Source organism: Amphiura filiformis, chromosome 3 (genome assembly GCF_039555335.1).
Source record: "Amphiura filiformis chromosome 3, Afil_fr2py, whole genome shotgun sequence".
Classification (NCBI taxonomy): Eukaryota; Metazoa; Echinodermata; class Ophiuroidea; order Amphilepidida; family Amphiuridae; genus Amphiura; species Amphiura filiformis.
Genome location: NC_092630.1, coordinates 37,851,253 through 37,874,598, shown reverse-complemented (window position 1 = coordinate 37,874,598; position 23,346 = coordinate 37,851,253). Strand labels below are relative to the sequence as shown.

At 34.7% G+C, this 23,346-nt stretch overlaps 1 protein-coding gene across 1 annotated transcript; it reads right to left on the bottom strand.

Moving 5' to 3' along the window:
* Positions 1 to 13,255: 13,255 nt before the first annotated feature.
* LOC140147684 (uncharacterized) lies at positions 13,256 to 22,801 on the bottom strand. Its single transcript, XM_072169453.1, has 3 exons — positions 22,712 to 22,801; positions 17,891 to 18,095; positions 13,256 to 15,486 (listed from the first exon to the last, which is right to left on the bottom strand). Exons 2-3 carry the CDS (start codon positions 17,940 to 17,942, stop codon positions 13,277 to 13,279), a joined length of 2,262 nt encoding a protein of 753 aa, XP_072025554.1. The 5' UTR covers positions 17,943 to 18,095; positions 22,712 to 22,801; the 3' UTR covers positions 13,256 to 13,276.
* Between the last annotated feature and the right edge of the window lie 545 nt (positions 22,802 to 23,346).

Here is a 23,346-nt window from a genome sequence, read left to right as displayed (position 1 = left end):
TCTAATTAAGCTACTTGCACGGTTCCGCCATTATGCACTATGTCTTGAGGGAGAGCCTCGAACTGGCAGCATACATGAATGGGAATTGAACTAGTCATAACGTTCTGTGTAAGGTTACATAATTCTTCCTTTCATGTATGCTGCCAGTTCGAGGCTCTCCCACATAGTGCATAATGGCGGAACCGTGCAAGTAGCAAATAGGCAATAAAAGGAAATGAAGATATACTAACTTACTACAGTTCAAGCCAATGCATGTGAATGAGAAATAACAAGAACCTCATTTGCTAAACTCTATAGCTCTCCATTTGTACACTAAAATGTGTCCAAGTCATACATTGAAATATATTGTATTCTCATTAGGAGAACTGATTTACTCAGTCATGACATACTACATGTATTATACACATAGACTCAATCAACAAATGTCATACACATACCATGGAAGACATGACCTTAATCTCCCACACAGGAAGTGTGAATTTCAAGTAGGGTTATCTGAATGGGTAACTCCATTTGAAATCTACACCCCCTGTGTGGGAGATTATGGACATGTGTTCCATAGTGGGTGTATGGATTTCAACTGGAATAGTCCATTTTGAACACAGGTGGCAGAGAAGTGTAATGATCATAAAAAGGACAACCTGCCAGCAACAGTTCTGTTAGGAAAGAACGTATCATACCTAAGCTATCCCATCATGAGCAACACTTCTGTTAAAATCCTGAAGGATTTTGCCACTAAAAATGTTGAGGATGTCTAAGATGTAAGCAAAACATGTTGATAATTTATGCATTACTCATCTGTATGCAGTGGCGTAGCTGCCGGGGCGGGCAAGCAAAAATGGCCTATTCTGGCCCCCGGCCCCTAGTGCAAGGAAAATAGAGGAAAAAGGAGGAGAAAGAGGAAAAAGAGAGAGAGAGAGGGGGAGAGGAGGGGCAGAGAGATGGGGAATCCATACGATATGCAATACCATATGATTATTATTAATAAGCCTGGCAAAATTGTCTATTTGGGCCCCCCCCCCCCCCCCCCCTAGTTTGGGCCCCCGCCTCATACAGGCTTGCCCCCCCCCCCTGGAAAAAATCTCAGCTACGCCGCTGTCTGTATGGATAGTTGTACACATACTTACTTCCAATGGTTATAATAACATGTTTATTTCATGAAGATGTTGGACTAATTTATTGCCTTAACCATGTTTACTAACCAATATCTATTTTGAATAGCACAAAATGTGTTTTAACTTTAATAGTGGTGCATTATACTTTGTTTAACTAGGAAACAGTCTTGTTACGCCACATTGGTTACCTTATGTACATAATGTTGTAGTCATGCCAATATTCTCTATTATGTCCTTACATGGCTGATCATTTTTTGTACATGGACTACAAAGGTCTGAGAAATTATTCCATAACACTTGCAAAGAGCAGTTTTAGTTTTAAATGCCTCTTCCAAAATGGCTTGAGCAATTCTGCTTTTTAGTAATGTATTGCTATGTTATGCCGCCATATAGACCTTATGTAATACCATACCACATCAAAACAATCCACCAATGTGGATTCTAGAGAACAATATATTGATGATAATTATGATTCTGCAAACATGGCTGCAATGTCAACTACTGATCTGTATAGTTTATTGCATATGGTTTATAGTTGGCTGCATTGTGCTATTCTGCATACATATGCGCAAGTATATTTTCTCAGAGCTTCCTTTGTATATATGTGGACCAGTCATATTGCCATTTTTGTAGGGATATGAGATACTGTCTAAAACTAACAACTCTATTACATTGCATACAAAGTAAGTTTCTTTCAAGTGTGGATGTACAAAGCTGAGTAAAAATCTTTTCTAGCTTATTTACGTACTAAACAAAGTATAGCCAATTATCTGGAGTATTACCATTTTGTTTGACTCATGCATTTATGCCTGTCAGTGTCTTGTATGTATGCTCATTTTCTATCCATTTGCAATGTTACAATAACTTAAGTGCGAATCAAAGTTGATTTCAGAATAGACACTTAGATTTGTTGTGTATTTGTACATTACTGTGATGAAAATGAATTTGGAAAGAAATCCCTTGGCTGAATGCTAGATGGTTGAGAACAAATAAAAATTTAACATTTTACAAGCTTGATACAAAACATGTCTTTGCATGTAAAGTTAACAAGATAATTAAATTGGTGTCATGGACTAAATAAATTGCAACATGAAATTGAGACATCTGCATTTAACAAAATTATTGAATCTGTCTAGCATGAATTTGTAATTTGGGCATAATAATGGGCTTTGGTATACAGCTAGTTATTCAGTGAGGTCTTCATGTTTTGCATTCGAAGTAGTAAACTAATTTATTTCACATGTAAAATAAAGAACAAAGAAGTATTTGCTTAAGTTACAGGATTTCGTGTTAATTTTCAAATGTGAAGAAAAAGTGGAGGAAATAATTAAGTTTCTTATTAGATTGCAATTAGGGACTGACCAGTTAAGATTAGTACTTCAAACCATAGATATAGACCAAGGAGAATGCAGCCTTCTGATACTGTCCTGTATAACGATACTCTTAAGCCATAGAGGTGTTGGGTATTTGCAGACAGTATTCTATCTGCACTGCTTCACACCATGAAGCATTTCAAATGCCACCTATACTCTGTGAGTGTCATGCAGAAGCAGCGATATGTTCCGACTGCGTTCTAAGCTTAACACAAAATACCCACACATTTTCTTCCATACCTTAACAAAGATGGCTGTGAGTCCAGATTCTCTTTTATGTACTTCTTTGGCTTCAAACTATACACATCAGATCAATTTTTTTGATAAACTACACAGAATATCAAGGCAAGAACATGTTGGCAATACGCTAATCGACATATTTATCAGCAATATTTGGCACATGGGGAAAAGGACATCTTAATCGCTGTAATTTTAATCCCTGAAAATTTGAACAAAACATGTACTGTACAGATGTAAATGTGTTGTGTAAATGTGTCCATATTGGTGCTGTGTATGTGCATAGCATGAAACTTTTTTAAGAAAAAGGAAATATGAACTAACGTCTTGTTAATGTTAAGACCGTAGATGTGGTCATATACTACTGATGAGGCGGCAAACTTTGTAACCGATGAAATTTTTGCTAACAATTCTAATTTTTGTATTTGTAACTTATTATTACAAGAAATTTGTGCTACATGACTTTTTATACTTTAAAAAAATTAGTTTGTTTTGCAACATTTTATTAAAGTTAATGTAACATAAAAAGGCCATTTGAAGTATAAAGCCCCATTATGTTGTGCATGATTTAGTTTTGGTTTTAAAGAACTAACTTGGTTTTGATGTCATATGATAATGTTGATTTTCTTTCTTTCATGTTTTGCTTTCAGCAACCCATTCCATTTTTTATTGGACCAGAACACATTATCATTATTTCTTTCATTTCATCACGCACACTCTTGTATCACATCAGATACTGGAATAATATCATACTCTAAGTGTGACACAATCTGATCCAATCAGTCCAAAGTTTGCAATAGTGAAAATGAGATATAGGCAACAACAACAACAAACAATTGCCAAAAAATACCCTAATAAAAACATAAGAAAATGGGCATATAAAAAGTTGATAACTTTGCAACCAAGTATGCAACATCAGTAAGCTTATGTACTGAGTACGTTAGAAATGGTAGTAACTCAATTTCAAAACTTCCTACATTGATCTGAGTGGATCAGATTGTATTACCAATAACAAATCCGAAGATAAAATATTCTGCTGCATGACACAAAATTGTCCGTTTTTCTTTTGCCAGAAGTGCCTAGTAAAAAAAATGTGGTGCAAAATTCTGCACTATGTGCTCTGACATTCGCAATGGTCATTAAATCCCTCTGAAGACAATCAGTAGGCATTACAGAGCTGCCATCTAGAGCTGATTTCACAGAGTAATTTGTGCTGATCTTATTATGGATTAATATGAAAAAAATGAAGAATTGAAAATGCTAAAGAATGCAGTTAATACTTTTGTACATTAAGTGTGAAAATACTGATTTAAAATCTTTAGAATACTGGAAAGTGTTACAGAAGGTTGGCAGCTCTGCAGATGATGATTCTTTGCTGTTTTTCTACTGATTGAAGAAGGATATAGCATTAAATAAATTATAAACAAAGTCTTGAAGGTACATCATTCATGTGATGTTTGAGTATTGACAGATATTTGTATGGTATTAATATATGCAACTCTCAAAATAAGTTGCGCAAAAGCACACTCCCAGCGCATGTTGGATGATGGCAGCCATCTTGGATATGCGGGTAGAGGGAAACATACAATTACTTCTTTCCTCATGAGCAGTTTTGAAATTCACCTTCCCTGCATGTCCAAGATAGCTGCCATGGGCTTGTGCCAGGTCGCATTATTGCTCACAGAGTGGGATTCGCCAAATCCGACTTGCCTGTAGGAAGTGTCAAGAATAAGATGCATATTGTTGTGAACATGGCATCCTAACCACTTTGACATCCCTTTGTGTTGGTTGCTCAGACTACTGAGGGCAACATCAAATAATTTACTGTGCAAAGCTAATATTGCTTTGGTTGCCACATGTTGGGATGATTTCTAATCATTTCGATCGAAATGATGTACATGACAATTATGTCTTTATTGGTTATATAAAAATGGGGCTATTGGTGATACCTTGGGCACTCACAAAAGTAGCTGTGAAGTATATTATGGTCAGTGCATTTTCCAATAAATCCAGGGTTGTTATTTATTATGAATTATGTGACAAAATGAGAAAGGTAATATATTGGGATGTATAGCGTAAGTATAGCATCTATTGAGGCTTAATTGACAGGATTTAACTATTTGAAAATTCAATAACATAGTGAGCAACAGGAATTAATAATATGAACACACTAAATGGAAATTATGAAAATCTCAGTAATTTTGTCAGTCATCAGTACTTGACAGAAATGTCATTTTGGTCCAAAAATTGGAGACAATACAGAGGGAGTGCAGAGGGAGAAAGTGGTCGAGTTGGTGTCACCACCATGGTAATGACTGTGTTTCTGGTGAACTAGACACTAAGGTGTCTAAAGGTACTTGCCATCATACCTTAATCCTAACACTTTCATGCCAGCTCATTTGGCAGTAGCACTATTTAGGGTGCATTGTCATCCCTACTCTTCAATATGCTTATAGGTTAATAAATGCGTATCACTTGTTGGGAGTGAAATTGTACAAAATAATGCACACATACTGAGATGTTGATGCGTCTAATGCACAAGCCCCATCAAGATCTCAGTATGTGCGCATTATTTTGTACAATTTCCAGAGCATCTAATGATTTATTCACCTATTTCATACATGAGAACAAAATCCTGTGATTTTTGCTATTTTATAATAAAATGTTGGAGATATAAATTAATCAACCTACAAGGACATGAACACGTCTGAAAGCACTGCATGAGTGCGCGCATGTACCAATTATACAATATTTATGCATGCCTCATATTTTACTGTTTGCTCTCAGGGTTCTCACTATCTAGGAGTGTATGAATTATGGCAAATGATGGTTAATAGCCTGTTCGTATTTGGAGACCTGAGTCCATCTGAAAAATAGGACAAATGCAACTTGTAGTTGATATTTCAAAATTAATTAAAAAGCATCTTTACATAGGGCCATTGGGCAAAAGTTATGAATATGCAGCTCAGTAACGTAATTAAAAGATGGGAATGTCAGAGATTGTGGTGTGAAATGAGTATCATCAGTAATGCCCTCAAAAGATTAATTTAAGATGTCAGATTAACGTGTTTCTATATATTGTGTATAAACCAGATATAATTATTAATCTTGTGTATAACTCATGTACAATCATGTTATTAGTGCTAGATTTTGGACGAAAGAAAACACTGGACCATTGTCTTATGTAAATAGATTAATTTTAACAAAACAAGAAATGGTCTAGTAGTTTATTTCCAAAAAAATTGCATTGATTATAAGTGCAATGAAACTTGTATGAATAAAAATGTAGCTGTGCAACAAAGAAGTTACTTTTTTTTAAATATGCAATTGATGTAAATCATGCTGACTACATGTTGAATGTGAATTGGTAGATGACCAATTTGTCATTTATGTTGCGTATTATTCAAAATTAAAAGATTATATAAACTAACAAAATGTCTTGTCTCTTTGATATTGTTCTTATCTGTGTTTTCTCATGTTCCTTGACTTATCGATATCCAAAATATCTGACTTTCAGCTCAAAATTTGAAAATGTAACTAATCTTGAATTTTTGAGGTGTATCCAAGTGGATTAGACCTATAGACAACAGACTCGGAATTGCACCGTGTGCAACGCTATTCGCTGTCAAAGTGATGTAATAATCAAATTAACTACCATAGCAATAGGTACAGACAATTTTTGATTATATTGCACTGCTCTACAAGCAGGTTACACTCTTCACCTGTGCATGTGTGCAATCATAGATTGAATACAATACCGCTCTTTGCAAAGATGCCAATCTTACAGGTGCGCATGATCAGCATGATATAAATATTCTATAGAATTATGATCCAGGTCTTTATCCCTGTTCTTTGACATCTAAAGTTCAATGCAGAGGTACCGTGTGATATAATCAAAAATTGATTTCACCTATTGCTATGGTTATTGGTAGTTGACCCAATTATTATGTCACTTCAACAGTGAATGGTAAATCCATCATCTTGGTTTATCACACATGGAGACCCAAAACTGAAAACAACAAGAGCCTGAAATTGAATGATAATCTGCATCTTTGAGCTTAAGCAAAATAAAGGTTTGCGTATGTAGCGTTTGGCATGTGCTATTGGCACAAGGCTTTACACACACACCCCCACACTCCTCCCCCCCACCCCCACACGCACACATCACAAATATAATTAGTTTGCAGATCACATGGTGAAACAATCTAGAGGTACACTACATGAGCCGAGTCCTGAGATGATGTGATGGACTTGCTCTTTTGGTTCAAACCCTATGCTGTAGCGGAACACAAGACAAAATCTTGCTGCAACATTAACTGGGAATCACACAGGATTTATTTAAAGATTATAGAGAATCCTTTTTAAGTATGGGACACATCCAAATTAAGGGAAAAATTAAAATCACCAGAACTAAATATGATTATGGACTGAAGTTGCCATCCTTATTCGACCTTTTAAAGGTCGTCAAAAAAGCAAGTCCATCAATCACATAATGTCATGACTCCGGATGAGGATATGTGTCATATGTCAACATTTTTATTTTTGTGCTGAATTCAGTATTGGCTTCGATATTTTTGCTACCAGCATGAATCTACATGTTTGGTTTCCTACTTCAAGTTCCTTTCTAATGTGATACTGAAGGGTTAAACTCTTGTGGAAATCTTTGTGATTTCCTTTCAAAATTATTTGCACGTTCTGGAAAGGAAATGTACAAGCCCTTGAGTACTGCTGTTGGATAAATGGGGAAACATATTTCTCTTTAAATAATGATCTAGTTAGTAAAATAAACACAATCAAATGGGAAATTTTGTAATTGCAAAGTGCTTGAAGCTATTTTATTTCAGTTTCACAAAGTATGTATGTGACCCAATCCAGTCCACTCAGGCTAAAGTCATATGTGACATGATCAAGGGGAATGAGTCACATGTCGACAATTCTCAATTAGAAGTTTTTTACATCATTTTTTATCAGTTTATGAATGCTACATTTTGATGCAAACCCCATCAAAATCGGACATCTGGTTACCGAGTTATGAGCAATTTATCAATGGCCGAAATCGATATAAAACATTATTAGCGACATCCGACTCATTCCTCTAGATCATGTCACATATTGTTTCAAATTTGAGTTATTATCAGGTTTATATGAAGTAAAAAATTCCCTGTCTTTCAGTCAAAATGCCATGTTTATAACTGATTTGGTTGCAAAGTTATAACATTTTTACATGTTCATAATCCAACTATGACTGACAATAAGACTGCGTTATTTCGGGTATATCTCAGTTTAATTGCTGACGTTAGCTTGAGTGGACTAAATTGTGTCACATATGATATTGAACTTTTGGTCAGAATACAAATTTGCCCACATTTCAAACAGCTTGAAGATAATTAGACACTGCCCACATTTCAAACAGCTTGAAAATAATTAGACACTGATCTGATTGACACATACACTTACAAAAAGGCTCATCTGTCGGAAGCTGTTGACTTACTCTGCTGAGCTGTTTTCAAGCCCAAACTATTCATGTGAGGCTACTGGACAATTCTTCCTGAGCCAGTAGCACCCACAGGTTTTACATGACTCACATGAGAGTTGTAGTCCTGTTGAGGTTACTTTCATGTATGCTACTTCTTGTACTTCTCTCTCCTTATTTCAAGTGGACATTATATCATCAGCCTGCTACGCTAATTGCCCAAGTCATTTTTTATAATTTTGAGAACTAAGAACAAAATGTGGTTCAAGCATGCAGTTATGTAATCACCATAATTATTTCAGATTATTCCCTTCCATTTGTATTATTATTACTTGTTCTTGTGCAAAGATTGGTGAATAAATATGTTTAAATGCATGCTTGAACCATATTTTGTACTTTGTTCTTGAAATTACAACAAATGACTTGGGCAAAAAGCGTAACAGTCTGACGATAATTCAAAGCATACATACTATCTCCTTATTTAAAGTGGACATAATTCAAAGCACATATTTTATCAATTAAAGGGCAAGATCTTAGTGAACTATGGCATGACACAGCTCTATTTTTTAGAATTAATGTAGACTTTAATTAAAAACAAGCTTGTTGTTTGTAGGCTTTTTTAGTAAAAAGGGTGTTCACTGTTTACATGCCAAGTATACAATGAGTGGTCATCGAGGGTGCTATTACCTGTTTTTTATTCCCTTAAAGTGTTTCATTTTGTATTAAATTTGCACATATTGTGCTTCAAATAGGGGTATGTCAAATAATAGCTCACTGTTTTTCATAAAAGTTGCACAATATGTGACACGTCATGTCAAAAGGAGATACTTTTGTGCAGGTTTTCAATTTTGAAGTTTTTACATATTTTAAATATAGAGATATTTTGCTCCACAACGCCGTTTTTCCCAATGAAATCGGACATTCCTAAGCGAAGATATTGAGTTCGTAAGTTACGGTATCATAAAATTGGAAATTGAGATATCGGCCTTTAAAGATATTATTGACAATGTTGAGAGTGGGAATTACCTTTAACAATGTCTCAAAGAATACTAGATGCCAGTTATATTCCGGTCTGAAACTGTCAGACAATATTTTTAACATTAATAACATCACAAATTCGCAACAAACCTAAATTGTGAAAAAATTACCCCGGGCAGATTTTTGGCTATTTCTCCATTTACGATCCTGCCCAAAAGTGTCTCCTTTTGACATGACACGTCACATAATTATGTGCTTCAAATAGGGGTATGCAATGTAAAATTTCCACAATACACTATTTTTCATGCAATTTGCATAACATGTGCTTCAAATAGGGGTACGGTATGCCATGTAATAGCTCACTAGTAAGACCTTGTACTCAAAAATAAATGCCCTATACATTCAATGCTTAAGAGACATATGTGAGCTCAAACCAAACAAGAGAATATTGTACCATCCTTATTGTCAAGATACAAGTCTTACAAAATGGCATTTCCTGAAGACACAAGTTATGGGACATTGTCCAGTTCCTACAGGAAGATCATTTAAAATAAACAAACCTTGAGGACCGGGGGGCACTCAAGTATGATAGTATACACATGCGTAACCAATTTTTTTTTAAACACCCCCTAAACGAGTTTTACCCTACCAGCAAATTTAAGGTAATTTAATATAGAATTTAACCCCTAATGAGTTTTTGGCTAATAAAAATTAAAAATTGTACCCTTTTTGGACTCTTAATTTACCAAATAATTGAAAAGGTACCCTAAACAAGTTGTTCAGTTTCAGAAAACTACCCTTATTCTTGAAAATCAGTGTTTTTTTACCCTAAATGTATCACATGCGTAACTTGTCTTGCATAAAAAAACACCCCTTTTTACTTGTTTTGTTGGTCACGCATGCGTACAGATCATTTATGTGAGTGGCCTCCCTGTGCTTGAGGATAAGCTTCAGATTTTACTAAATCCACACAGGATATTATTGGAAATGTCTCCTGTTTTTTGTGAAAATTCATACAATGAATAAATGATTTGGAAAAAATATTGGCTGTTGTGCCGGTTAAAATCTCTTCAGAACACGCACACACGATTGCACGAGTCATTAGTCTGTATTTAGCTATTGATATCAAGTACAGATCCTTGACACTGGCATTCAATGGGGTTGCTGACCCCTCCTATGAATCATCATTTGGAAAAAAAAAAGATTTAGAAATATACCCAAAATAAGTTTGGTTTACTCAGTGACATTATATGAAGGGACTAGAAACAGCTTATTGTTGGCTATTGTTATTGGAATATCTTTTACAACCTTTGATTATGTGCGAGTTGCGCTGAGGGTGCGATGTTTGATTTCTTATTATTTACCCATGTTGCCCTTCTCAAAACCAAACAAGCATCAAACTATTCCAAAATATTCTAAAGTTATGTCAAATTGTGCAACTTTTTATGATTTTTGGAATGTTTAATTTTGATGTAGCATTGAGAATTATTTACATAAAAAATTTAGAAGACAAAATATGATAATATTGTGGAAATTTGGAATGCTATTGCTAGAACAAACAAATTAAACATTTTCCTGGAGTGTGTACACTTTCAGTTCCTATTGATTTCGATACTGACATAATTCTTCAAATAATGTTCTTTGATGATTATAATGGCATTTTTTGAGTATTTTACTATAGGCAAACATGCAGGTTCCTTTCCCATTGTGCAAGACAAATCAACCACTGTATTGTAACTGTGCTGGGATTCGTACTTGGGTCTTGTGATCAAAGTATTATACATGCTTGCTCAACTGAAGATAATTTGTAAAACAGCAACTCGCATAATACAATGGGTGGGAGCTGTTTCCAGTCCCTTTATACACAGTCTCTGGTTTACATCTCGGAAACAAACAAATGAATCAATGCTTATAATGGTTTCACCAAGATGTCACATTCGTATGTGTTATTTAACAATGTCGAAGATTGATTGATTTTAGTGACCTGACTCATTTTAGTCACTTTGCCTGATACATTTCTGTTCAACAACAATGTGACTGGAGCAAGCAAAAGTTGGAAACTTCAATTGTGACACAATCTGGTCTATGGGGGCCAAAGGAGGCATTTTTTAAAATTGAGTTACTGTAATTTATTACATTATACATACAATTACAATAGGCTATCATTTACTGAAAACACCAAAGGTCTAGCATACTTACTTGGTTATAAAGTTATGAAGTTTTTTGATATCTATTTTCTTATGGATTTTATTGTTTTTGCTCCATATTTTTACCTGTGTCTCAGTTTCAAATTTGCCGCCTTTGGCCCCCATGGACAAGATCGTGTCACAATTGTGAACCTTTGGTGATTGTTGATCTCAAATTTATTAAAAATTACCCACCACTAATTGCAACAGAAACCATTTGAGTACCATTCATTTCAGAAAAGTGTATTAAAGAACATATTAAAAGTCCCAAAAGTCCAAGTAGTGGAACAGTGCCTAATTTGCATAAATCCAAAATGGCCGCTTATGCAGGGGTGAAATTTCAAATTTGGTCAATTCTTGTTAAAAACCATACCAATGTATTCCTTTCGTCATAAGGATTTAGAAAAAGTATAGTTTGACCTACATTTGATGAGTTCAGATGCAAAAAGCAATATATCAATTTTTCTCAATTTTAGATGTAGACAAATATAACTTGTCAGATATACTGAACATAGTAAGAAATGTGTGCTGTTTTTGATCATAGTTTCAAAATCATACATTAGATTTTTTAAAGTAGGGTATCAATTTAAAGCTAGCCATAGGCGTAGATCCCGGGGAGATGGGGGATCAATCACCAATATTTTCATAATGGGATAGTACATATAATTATCCCCCCATGTTGATGACTGTAAGTGGGTTTCTGACCAAATTAACCTCATATTTAGCCATTTTAATGTAAAAAGTGCCAATTTTTGTGCGCTTCGCACAAATTTATTACACTTTTGCTCCATATTTCATCAGTTTAGCTTCAATATGGCAAAATTTTTCGTGTGCATTTGTACCATAAACTTATTTTGTTGCCAAAAGGTGCTGGATTCACTATACCATGTTAAACAAAATCTACACCACTGAAGCTACAATCAAGTGCAAACACTTGTTCATATTTCGTGCCCTCTGTTCAATAAAACCGCCAACTGGTCATATGAAGTTCACCATATGATATTTTATTTGTATAGTTTCCAACCTATTTCGAATCCCCTCCCTCCCCCACCAACCCATGTTGGAGCAAAAATATAGCCCATTTAAAAAATGAGGTGTTTGGTATACAACATTGAATAAGGGGAGCGGGGAGGGTCATTGAACTATGGAAGTGTCCCAGCAAATTTGCACTTGATTGTAGCTTTAAAGGTGGCCTTAATGCAGACAAAACATATCATTGGTCATCAGCTTACACTAATAGAGGTTATCCACTTTACTCATGTGTGACATCTAACAAAAGGCGCTGGTTCCCGTAGTATTCCTCATTCAAACCAATTCAATGCATGACCTCGGGGTTATTTTGAGACAGTCATGGTTGCACATGCAGGTACTTCTTTTGAAAGTCCTAAACAAGGTATAGCAGTCACTGATAGGATATGCAGCTTATAGAACACGGGTAACCTCTATACTATTGGACAATTCAATGGCAGTCTCCTGTGGACAGTCTAGGATATTTCTGAAATACATTTAAATGTTGAGCATTAAATTTCATGTACATCTGGCCGTGACTTCCGAAGGGTCGGTAGTCCGAAGGTTCTCTAGTCTGAAGGGTCTCTAGTCCGAAAACCAAATTAAGTTCGCTAATCCGAAGGTTCTCTAGTCTGAATATAGAATAAGGGTTATGGTTAGGGTTTAGGGTTATTGTTATGGTTAGGGTTTAGGGTTAGGGTTAGCGAGCCTTCGGACTGGAGAAGCTTATTTATTATTCAGACTAACGAACCCTCAGTCCAGAAAACCTGATATTCGGAGTAGTGAACCTTTTTAGAATTTGGACTAGTGAATGGTAAATTACGTGTTCGGACTAGCGGACCTTCGGACTAGGGAACCTCTGGACTAGAGAGTTGTCACCATCTGGCATGGGCTAGAGTGAAGCCTTTATATAGCTTTGAATATTTTGACACATTTGAGCTCAGTCACCATTAACTTCTTTCCATCTGTTATCAGTCCAAGAGGGAAGAACACCTGATTGGAGATACAACTTATATATTCACCAGTGGTTACAGAGAAGCAGTAGATTCCATCTGGGTAATCAAGAGCTCTAGGACAATTGGAGACAAAGACAATATCTTGGTAACAGCATACTCCTGATGGGCACCAGTAGGGGACATCTGGTGGAGCGTTTAGTGTGTGTAAAACATCCCCACTATCTGGATCAATTATCTGTACACCTGTGTCATGCTCCCATGCACCAATAGCAATGTTACCATCAGGACATACTGATAGAAACCTTGGTTTGATGCTCACTTTGATGCTGCTGATGAAACTACCACTTTGATCATGTTTGTTGATGCAATTTGGGGTGCAGTGACCAATCAGGACATGTCCACTGTTATCTATTGCTATCCCAGCAAATGCTTTATCTGCACCACTCTTTAGCTTAGCCTCACTTGATAAAAAGTGGGATTTGTATCTTGACTGTGAATCAAATAATTCCACAGAACAAGCTCTATTGGTCACATACACACATCCTTTATCACCAACTGTGATACCAAATGGATACCATTTATCCCTTGTAAGACCGCTGTATATTGTGTTCATATATTGACCAGTTTTGCTGTACATCCTCACACACGATGCCATGAAATCTGTGATACCCACATTCCCATTTGGGCAGATTGCAATATCCATTCCGCCTTCTAATCCACTTAGCTTTGCCATAAGTCTCCAATCACCCTTATCAATCATGGAACGCAAATCTACAATAGTATCATCATCTATAGGCTCTATACAATTGAGAATAACAAAATCTTCCTGGTGAGTATCAGGCTCTTGATAATCCTCTCCGGTTCCACCGATGTTGTGATTGTTGCCTAATATTCCATCTGATATAATAGGCACAGCAGTTAGTTCCTCACTCATGGACACTACTACAAATTCTTCTTCAACAGGTTGTGTCTGAGATATATCACATATCTCAGGCTGTATCAATATCTCATGATCACCATTTACAGATTCTAACATGTCAATATTGGTAGGTATAACTTCAGCTTCTATACTACTTGACTGGTCCACCATTTTACCCTCTTCAGGACTGTGTACATGTATTTCTGGTATTTCACATAGTGAATCTACCATTATAGCTGTGATCAATTCTGTATCATTTTCACCATTGGTTATGTTAACTATGTGTGTATCATTGCGGTGTTCCACCTCTGTGTCCTTATTTGATGACACTTGTATTTCATCATTGATTCTGTTAACACTATCTCCATTATTTGATGAATTTCTGCCTTCATCGTCTGTGACCAACTTTGAATCAATATGTGATAGATCTGGGCCATCATTTGATGTTAGTATGTTATCTTGAGTGCATGCTACACTAGGCTCTTGAGAGCTTTTAGGTGTAATATCCTCTTGGGTTTCATCAGGTGAATTAGGAGGTACCACTGGAGTGCTATTTGGTGATTCTTCAGTCTCATTTCTAGTGGGTTCGGTTGATTCAAATACCCCTTGGTCCTCACTTAGCAGCTGACTTAATCTAGTTGGTCTTTCTTTAGATGGCTTTGTCAAATTTTGATCAGGTAGGGTACTGAAAAGTTTGATCAATGCAAATACAGAGGGACCTTTTATAGGTTCACAATCAGTGTTATCTTGATCTTTACTTGTTTCAGTTTGATCCTTGTCACAGTCCATGGTTGATTGTTTCACAGATTCATCTACTATTGACTCTATAAGAGAATGTGCAAACATCTCTATAGAAGAACATTCAACTTGCCCTTTGTTCACATCCATTTCACTGCTCGGTTTATTTTCACTAGGGTCTGTGGGAATTCCATGATCCATAGCTGATTGTTTCACAGATTCATCTACAATAGATTCCGCAAGGGAATGTGCAAACATGTCTATAGAAGAACATTTGATGACATTTTCGTTCACATCCATCTCACTGGTTTTACTCATCCCACAGGATTGTCTTACAGATTCATCTACAATTGATGTTGCAAGAGAATTTGCAAATATATCTATAGCATTTCCACTGTCTTTATTTACTTCATCATTTATTAATAATTTGGCTTCTTCTGCTTTGGAATCTGCAGTTGGTTGATCAGATAGGAGGTCTGATTTAGTGTCAGTGGGTTCTGCATCTGAAAGTAGAAAGGAAAAGTAGTAAAAATGGCTAGGCGGATGCAATAAAATTATAAATATATTCTAAGGTGGCTCTTCTTCCTGTTATAGAATCTAACAAAATTGACATTTTCAAGTTTGCAAATAGCAGTAGGATTGTATATTCAGTACTTAGTGTTGGGCTTTGTGAGGTCAGATATTCAGTAACACACTATCTGAATTGAAATGATAAATAAAAGCATAAAATGCAACAAAAACCTCTCAAATATGTGATCAGAATCATATACTTATATTTTGTGCAATGACAACTGCTTCAAATCACCAAACTCAATAAATGCACAATCTACCTTGTAATCTCATCAATATCATTTAATATATTTCAAGCTAATAAATTCTACTTTGACAGAAACAATCTCATTATGTTACCATAATCATGAAATTTTCAACAAAAAACATGTTGCATATTTTAGTACTGAGATTTTAGTCAAATTGTAATATCTTATCTTTGCCAAAAAGTATGAAATAATATTAGTAGTAACAACTATCAGGAAGGTTTTCTGCCCAATTTAAGTCAATGGTAATGATGTGAATTGAAAGAAAACCTACTTACTATCTTTGCCACTTAACTGTTAAGCTCTATGGGGGGATTTACAAAAGCCTGGGATTTACCGTCGTAATTATGACATTAATTCAAAATTGCTCTTTTGTCATAAAAACAACAACACATATTTAGCTAACATCCAATGAAGTGTAATGAGGAGCATGTGTCAACATTACAAATATGCAAAAAAAAAATCATGTTTGACTAAAAATGGTGTTTTTTTAAATATTGCACATTATGACTAATGGCTTTCAGCATAATCCACGGCATAATCCATGTGCAAGTGTAAAGAAATTGCTACATGTGACATATGTTGTGTATGTCACATGTTTTGTTACACATGCTTACCTAACTGAAGGCACTTTACAAATCTAAATTATTAACAAAAATACAAATTAACACACTCTCATTATGATGCAAGTTTTAAGAAAATGTGTTAGTACTAATAGTATACAAATAAAAAAACATTCATTATTTGTATATTCCTTTTTTCCTCTGCATTTCATAAATCATCAGGACAACAAAATGATATAAATATATCTAAAATTATTTCAGAAGCACCCATACCTGTAATTGGTGAGTCGAGGGTGTCACCAGGTGGGAAACTTAATGCTATATGCACACGATTATTAGCGTTGCCATGGTAGCATGCAATGGGGAGTGCAATAGTCTTTGCAGCTGATGCTAAAAATAACCAATTGTCAATCAATTGACAAGAGTCTTTGTGTGAGATATATGATTTAAAACAGAGATATTCAAATAAAATGAGCTTCCAGCGATCTATTGAGAACCACAAAAATTTGTAAACATTTTTGAAGTCACTCTAAAATAGATTGATAAATCAGAAAAGTACCCTTAAACCAGTTTCTGTTCTGAAATATCAACAAAATATGAAGAAAACTGACAGATTTTATCTTTGAGATTGTGTCCCTATTGAATTTGCATGGAATTACATAGGCTCAAAGAATAAAGATTTGTCTCTCTTGACATTGTAGTTCAGATACTACAATGATATGCGTGGTAAATGTAGCTTGGGATTGATGTTATTCTCTGAATATCTTAAAGGCATAGACTATGCAGTATATGCTTAAGGCAAGTACACAATGTTCATATACACAGGGAAATGTGGGAAATGAACTGTCCAGGCAACACATAGAACATAGAACAATAAAATACAAATGCACCGATCAGTAATATACTTTTAAGTATAAAAGCTTAAAAGCATGAAATGCACTTAAATTAAGAGCAACAGGTTGTTAATAAAAATGATTTACTGAGGAAAATCAACAAGATACATATAACAAAGCTGATCATTATCTACATGAATGAAGCAAATGATAGGAAGAAATGAGTTGAAACAAACTAATGCAGGAAACCCTTCACCCCAACAAAAAATAACTCATAACCCACAACCACCCCACCCCACACAAAAAATAACCACCAGACTGAATTATAATAGTATTATAGTGCTAACCATTGTATATAACAAAATATATAGCAAAATATATTCACTACTGTATAAGCTTCTATGCAGCAATATAATGTTATGATAGAAAAAGCACACAATATTATATTGCACACAGCTAAAAGATAATAAGTGTCCATCATGCGTGTCACATGGCTAGAAGCTAGTGGAATATTCAAAGTGAGTCATACACGTTCAACAAAAATTGTAATTTAACATGAAAAAGCAACTAAAATGAATTGCATGAATTATGACATCAGTAGTGAGATAGTGACAATCTGCATTGTCAGTTTAACACTGCCTTAAATCTACTATCAGAGAAATATTTATAAATCACTTTAAAAATACAAAATATTACCTGATTTATGACAGCTACTCCATACTAGGCATCTGATGCATCTGGCTGCCATTTTGACGGTAGCTTAGCTGTCTGCTCACTCAAGGCGGCTGTGCTGTCACTAATGCTGCCCGCCCGCATGCACTCAGGATTGACTCATCTAGGTGAATTGGCCCATATTCCGTATCATGTCACAATATATTTCCTTCATGTGAGAAGTGTTGTACTATAATAAGATATTAAAAAACTAAAATGTTAATGTCAGAGTTCAGAATAATATTTCTTAAGTATTTAAGCATTATAAGCTGTTATAAGTGGTTAAGATCCAATGTGCTGTTGTGGTAGTGAGTGGGTAGCTTATATTTTGGTCACGCTATCTTAATGCAAGCATGGGACTATTAAGTATATAAGTACGGATTAAAAGAAAAACAGAACACCCTAGGTTGTGCCCCAGGATAATGTGTTAAAATCACAACTTTTCCCTGAAGTCCCAAAAAAGTATCAAATATGTTGTAAATTATGGTTAAAAATGGTTGCTATGTTGGTTTCATCTGGTATTTTGTTTTTTTCTTGTGTTTCATAAATTGTTGTGTTCCTTTGTAAGTTCACACACAAGCTGTGTTCTTTAGTGCTATAATGCCTAAAATGTACTGTTGTGTGGTCACCATGACAGTTATTATGAAAAACAAAACACATATTTCTTTCTGCAAGAGTTCCATTGAGAGTAGGAAATTAGGTTCTTTTGTGGATCTTAAATCTTGCTTAGGGGTCATTTTCACATTTTTTGTCAGTGAGCCAAGTACCTCCTTCCCTGCCTCAGATCCCTTTGTTTCAAAGTTTCAAACACACCCCAAATAATAAGTACTTTGCCTTTTTCGTATCCTAAGCTCGGAAAGTACACAGGGTCATAAATAAATATGCATAATTAGTATAATTAGAATTTTTCATACCCTACAAATATATTCCGATAAAAAAGTCACACCCTTTCTCTCATTTCCACTGTATATTCCCGATTCCAGATAAAATACAGCACTAATTTTTTGAAATTAACAAATATTACCTTGTTTTGCCAAATGAATCATAAATAAAAATAAAAGTCCGATATTAATATTTTCGCAATTTGAGGGAAAATGGACCACACACAACATGTAATTGCATGTTTTTTTACACTTGCAGTCATGAAATTCTAAGACTTGGCACAAGTCTAAGCATTCAAAATCTTGAGTATAGGCTAAGAGATGGTCATAATATTAATTTTTTATGTTATTTTGAAAAGATATGAGAAAATGCATTTTCCAAAAATTAGAATGCCTCACTTGAAATTGGTCTTTGTACAAGTTTTTGGACTTGATTGTCACAGCATACAAAAAACACCCTAAAAATGCAAGTTTTGTCCCTTACTTCCAAAAATTGACCAAATATTAAAATATTAAAATTAAGAATTAGCTATGTTTCATTTGGCAAATCAGAATCCAAAAATCTAAGAATCAGCGTGTAGCCCATCTTATTCTGCATCTTATACGCTAATTTTACTGGAATCGGTCAACTGATTGCAAAGAAATGAGCGATTACATAACGCATGCGTCAATTCACTTCTTTCCAAGTTTGAAAGAAAGATCATTCAACACAATGCCCAATAGTGGTTAACTATCAATGGGTTTCATATTTTGTACCGTGAAATCCTTTTCGTTCTTTTTAAATAATCTGTTTCCCGGGTCTGTTTCTTGCAAAACATTTGATTAGGTTTTGTTCAAATTTGAAAACCTACACGATATTGAAAATGAAAGCTTGCATGTAAGATGATGCTCGGTACTTATAAATATCTTTTTTCATTATTGTTGATATAAATGTTGCTTAAAGAGTTCCATCTGGCTTAAAAAAAATTCTCACACATGTTTTTGGAATATTTCCAAGAAATTATAATGCAAAGTTTGATTGCATGGTATCAAAAATCACATGTAAAGCTGTAAGCACTTGTTCATCGTCATTCTTGGCTCAAATGTTGTTTGGAAAGTTAAAATATTACATATTTGCAACTTAAAGAATTAAAGTTAGGAAGCTTCCAATTGCAGAATTCAAAGTTTTCTCGGACAAACTGTTATTCATCTTCAGTGAAAACATGAATAACATAACACCATCGGATTATAAAATAGATAATGTGGACTAATTTAATGAGATACACAACCTTTAGGAAGCGGTGCGTGAAGTATGAAAAAAGCGCTCAAACTTGTAATGATCTGCATTGATGCGCGCATTATGTAATTATTAATTTCTTCGCAACCATTCAACCGAATCAAACAAAATTTTTGTATGTGATGCACAATAAAATAGGCTATGCGCTACATTTTAAATGATTTGATTTTGATGCCTAGTTCTCGACTTACGTTCAATTTTGTTCACTCAGTAATTTTTTCTGGGACACCATGTATCTACTTTGGCTTTTTAAATAGCAAGATATCCACCTAAAAAGGCTCTTTGTACAAACAAACATTTATTTTTCCTTGGCCCCTCATCTGTTACCACAAAGTGTAAACCATATAAATATAATACTAGTACTTATAATTTAAAAGAAAATCTGTGGTTTAAGCAACTTGTTGATTGAGTAATCTTTGCCCTGTCTGATGTAACTAAAAAGGGCTAGCACTCTTTCATATTATATTATTCTTGGACAAGGGGAACTCAGATTATCGTACATGTCAAGTATAAAGACTTCCGGCTAAGAGGTGACTTTTACCAAAAGACCTCATTTTCACAGAATGACTTGCAATTTTGGAGACATTCTCCCATATATTTGTCTTTTTCTCACCACAGATATATTTTGTTTTACAGATGTTTTGGCAATGACCCCCTTTCGAATTCTGCTTATGCTCAGGGCAACCTCATTAAAAAAAAAGTTGTAAGCCTTTGTTAACTAAAGACCAGTTTTCATGCCTTAAGGGATCTAAAATGAGCGTTTATTGCGTTTCGACAGTATTTTTTGTGGGACATGAAAGCACCTCAGACCTATCGAATTGCATTCTGAATACGAAGCATGTCTTTCTGATATCAAATAATTTTCATTTTTTGAAAATCACAATATAATACAAATTATATGACAAATTATAAAAATTTGATATTTTTCAAATTTTTGATATATAACAGTCCTCGAAGTAAATTATATAAATCTAATGATATATTCTTAAAGTGTATGTAGCAGGGAGGAAAAGCCGACGGTCAATTGAAAATTTTGACCTTTCAGTATTAAAGATATGGATTTTTTTCCCAAAAAGACCTAATTTTTTTTTTTGGTGTTTTGGGAAAAAATCCATATCTTCAATCTGAAAGGTCAAAATTTTCAATTGATCGTCGGCTTTTCATCCCACCTACATACACTTTAAGTATAAATCATCAGATTTACAAAGTTTACTTCAAGTACTGTTAAATATCAAAAATATCAATTTTAATGATTTGCCATAAAATGTGTATTAAATTGCAATTTCAAAAATCAAAATTATTTGATATCAGAATGATATTCTTATTCAGAATGCAATTTGATATGTCTGATGCTCTAAGGTCCCAAAATAAATACTGTCCAAACGTTCATACCCCAGCCCTTAAAGATCTAGCAAAACACAAATGCTTGCCGCAGGGTGCTTGCAAACAATTCTTTAAAATGTCACTTTAATCTTGAGAACAGGCTTGAGTTCTTATCAAAATATCTGAATTTAAATGTCTATTGCTTTTTGAAATAGGGTGATATTTATTTTCTAGTTGAATGTGTCAAAATGACAAGCAGTTTTGTGGAAAATTTGAAGTGATATATTGAAATATTTATATTTATTTATTTCTTAAAATAACTGTCAATATATTGTTATTGTGAATAATTATGTCAAAATCAGAATATAAAAAGATAAAGCAGCTTTGCTCTACAGATGTCATCATTATGTGCTGCTCAAACCTCATAAATGGTTGTTATTGAAAAGAAATAGAAGGTTGACTTCAATCCATATCTCTCTCAGATTTGTGTAGGTGTTCTCAAACTAAAAAGACAAACCCAAAATTGAGTGGAAATAGTTACGAATCTTTTTTTGTGAACTGAAGTTTATGTTAACATGTTTAACCTCACATAAAACAAAATATTTAGAGAATAAAGGTTTTTAGCCGCTGTCATTATTTTAAGTAAAACAATGAGGTGAAGCCGAGTTGTATTACGCCTTCCACTCTTCAATTTAAATAAATATATTAATCATAAGTATACCAAATTATTAAATCCTATTATTTTACAAGGAATTACCTAGGGCGTAGAATCGATCAGTCCTGTTACTGCTAAGCACATCTGATTGGTTCCAATAGCGCGTACGAGTATCGCGTCGACATGCAGACGCTAAGGTGTGTGATATCGTGTCATATCACACGGGTAAGAACCAATAAGATTGCAAGAACATTCTCAAGTGTTTAAGAAATGTTATTACGCTGTACACAAGGGCTTTGACAGCCATCCGTGTAGGGAGTGTTTACACACCCAAATGTGTAAGTTACACACCCACTTTTTACCAACATGGCCTATACTTTGTATACAAATCATTAAATTTACACACCCAAGTTTTTGAATTTACACACCCAAACCTTCAAATCCTGCCTAAGACCTTGGCTGTACACCTAAATTAAATCACAAGGAAGGCAAGCCCAAAGCATATAATCATAGGAAATATCAGAGTTACGTTTTACAAAATCAGATATGATGGTAAAGTTTTGCTACTGAAAAAAAGATACATTGTAGTACTCAGTACTATGGCACTTGGTTATGATCAGGGATATTTGTCTCATATCCCTGGTTATGAAGAAAAGTGAATAAGTACTTACCTAATAGTATCCATGCTGAACACACAAGCACATATAGCGTCACATTCACACACCATTACACACCAACAATGTTCCTCCCAAGTTGGTTGTTAAGGATAATAATTTATGGAACTTTCCGACTTTAAATGCCATAAAATGTACTATGCACTGCACATAAGGCGTGTTTACTTTATTTGATTTGATTATGATCTGCTAGGATATTTTTAGACTCATAGTCACTTCACTTCCCCTACACAAGGATGTGTGTGGGTCTATCCCCAGTGTGAATTCTAAATGCTGAAAACTTAAAAAATGACACAGAATAAGAAAAAGTATCACTACAGGATTTGAACATTACATGCATCTGTCTGCTACTGGTCCCTCACAGGTTGCTGCTTGATTAATAGATCCTCTTTGCACTGGCGGCACCAAGAGGGCATATGGACATTTCCCTTAGTCTTGAGTACCTCCTGTAAAAATTAATGAAAACTTCATTCGAAGCATATGTCCAATCTACCCTCAGTACACAAATATTATACACAAGTGTGTAAGAAATTCCGAGTCATTTTTTGACACGGAGAACATCTTCTCTTTTGATGTGCTAAGAGTGCAATCTTCAACACACAAAATTCGGAAGGCTATTTAGCATAACAAAA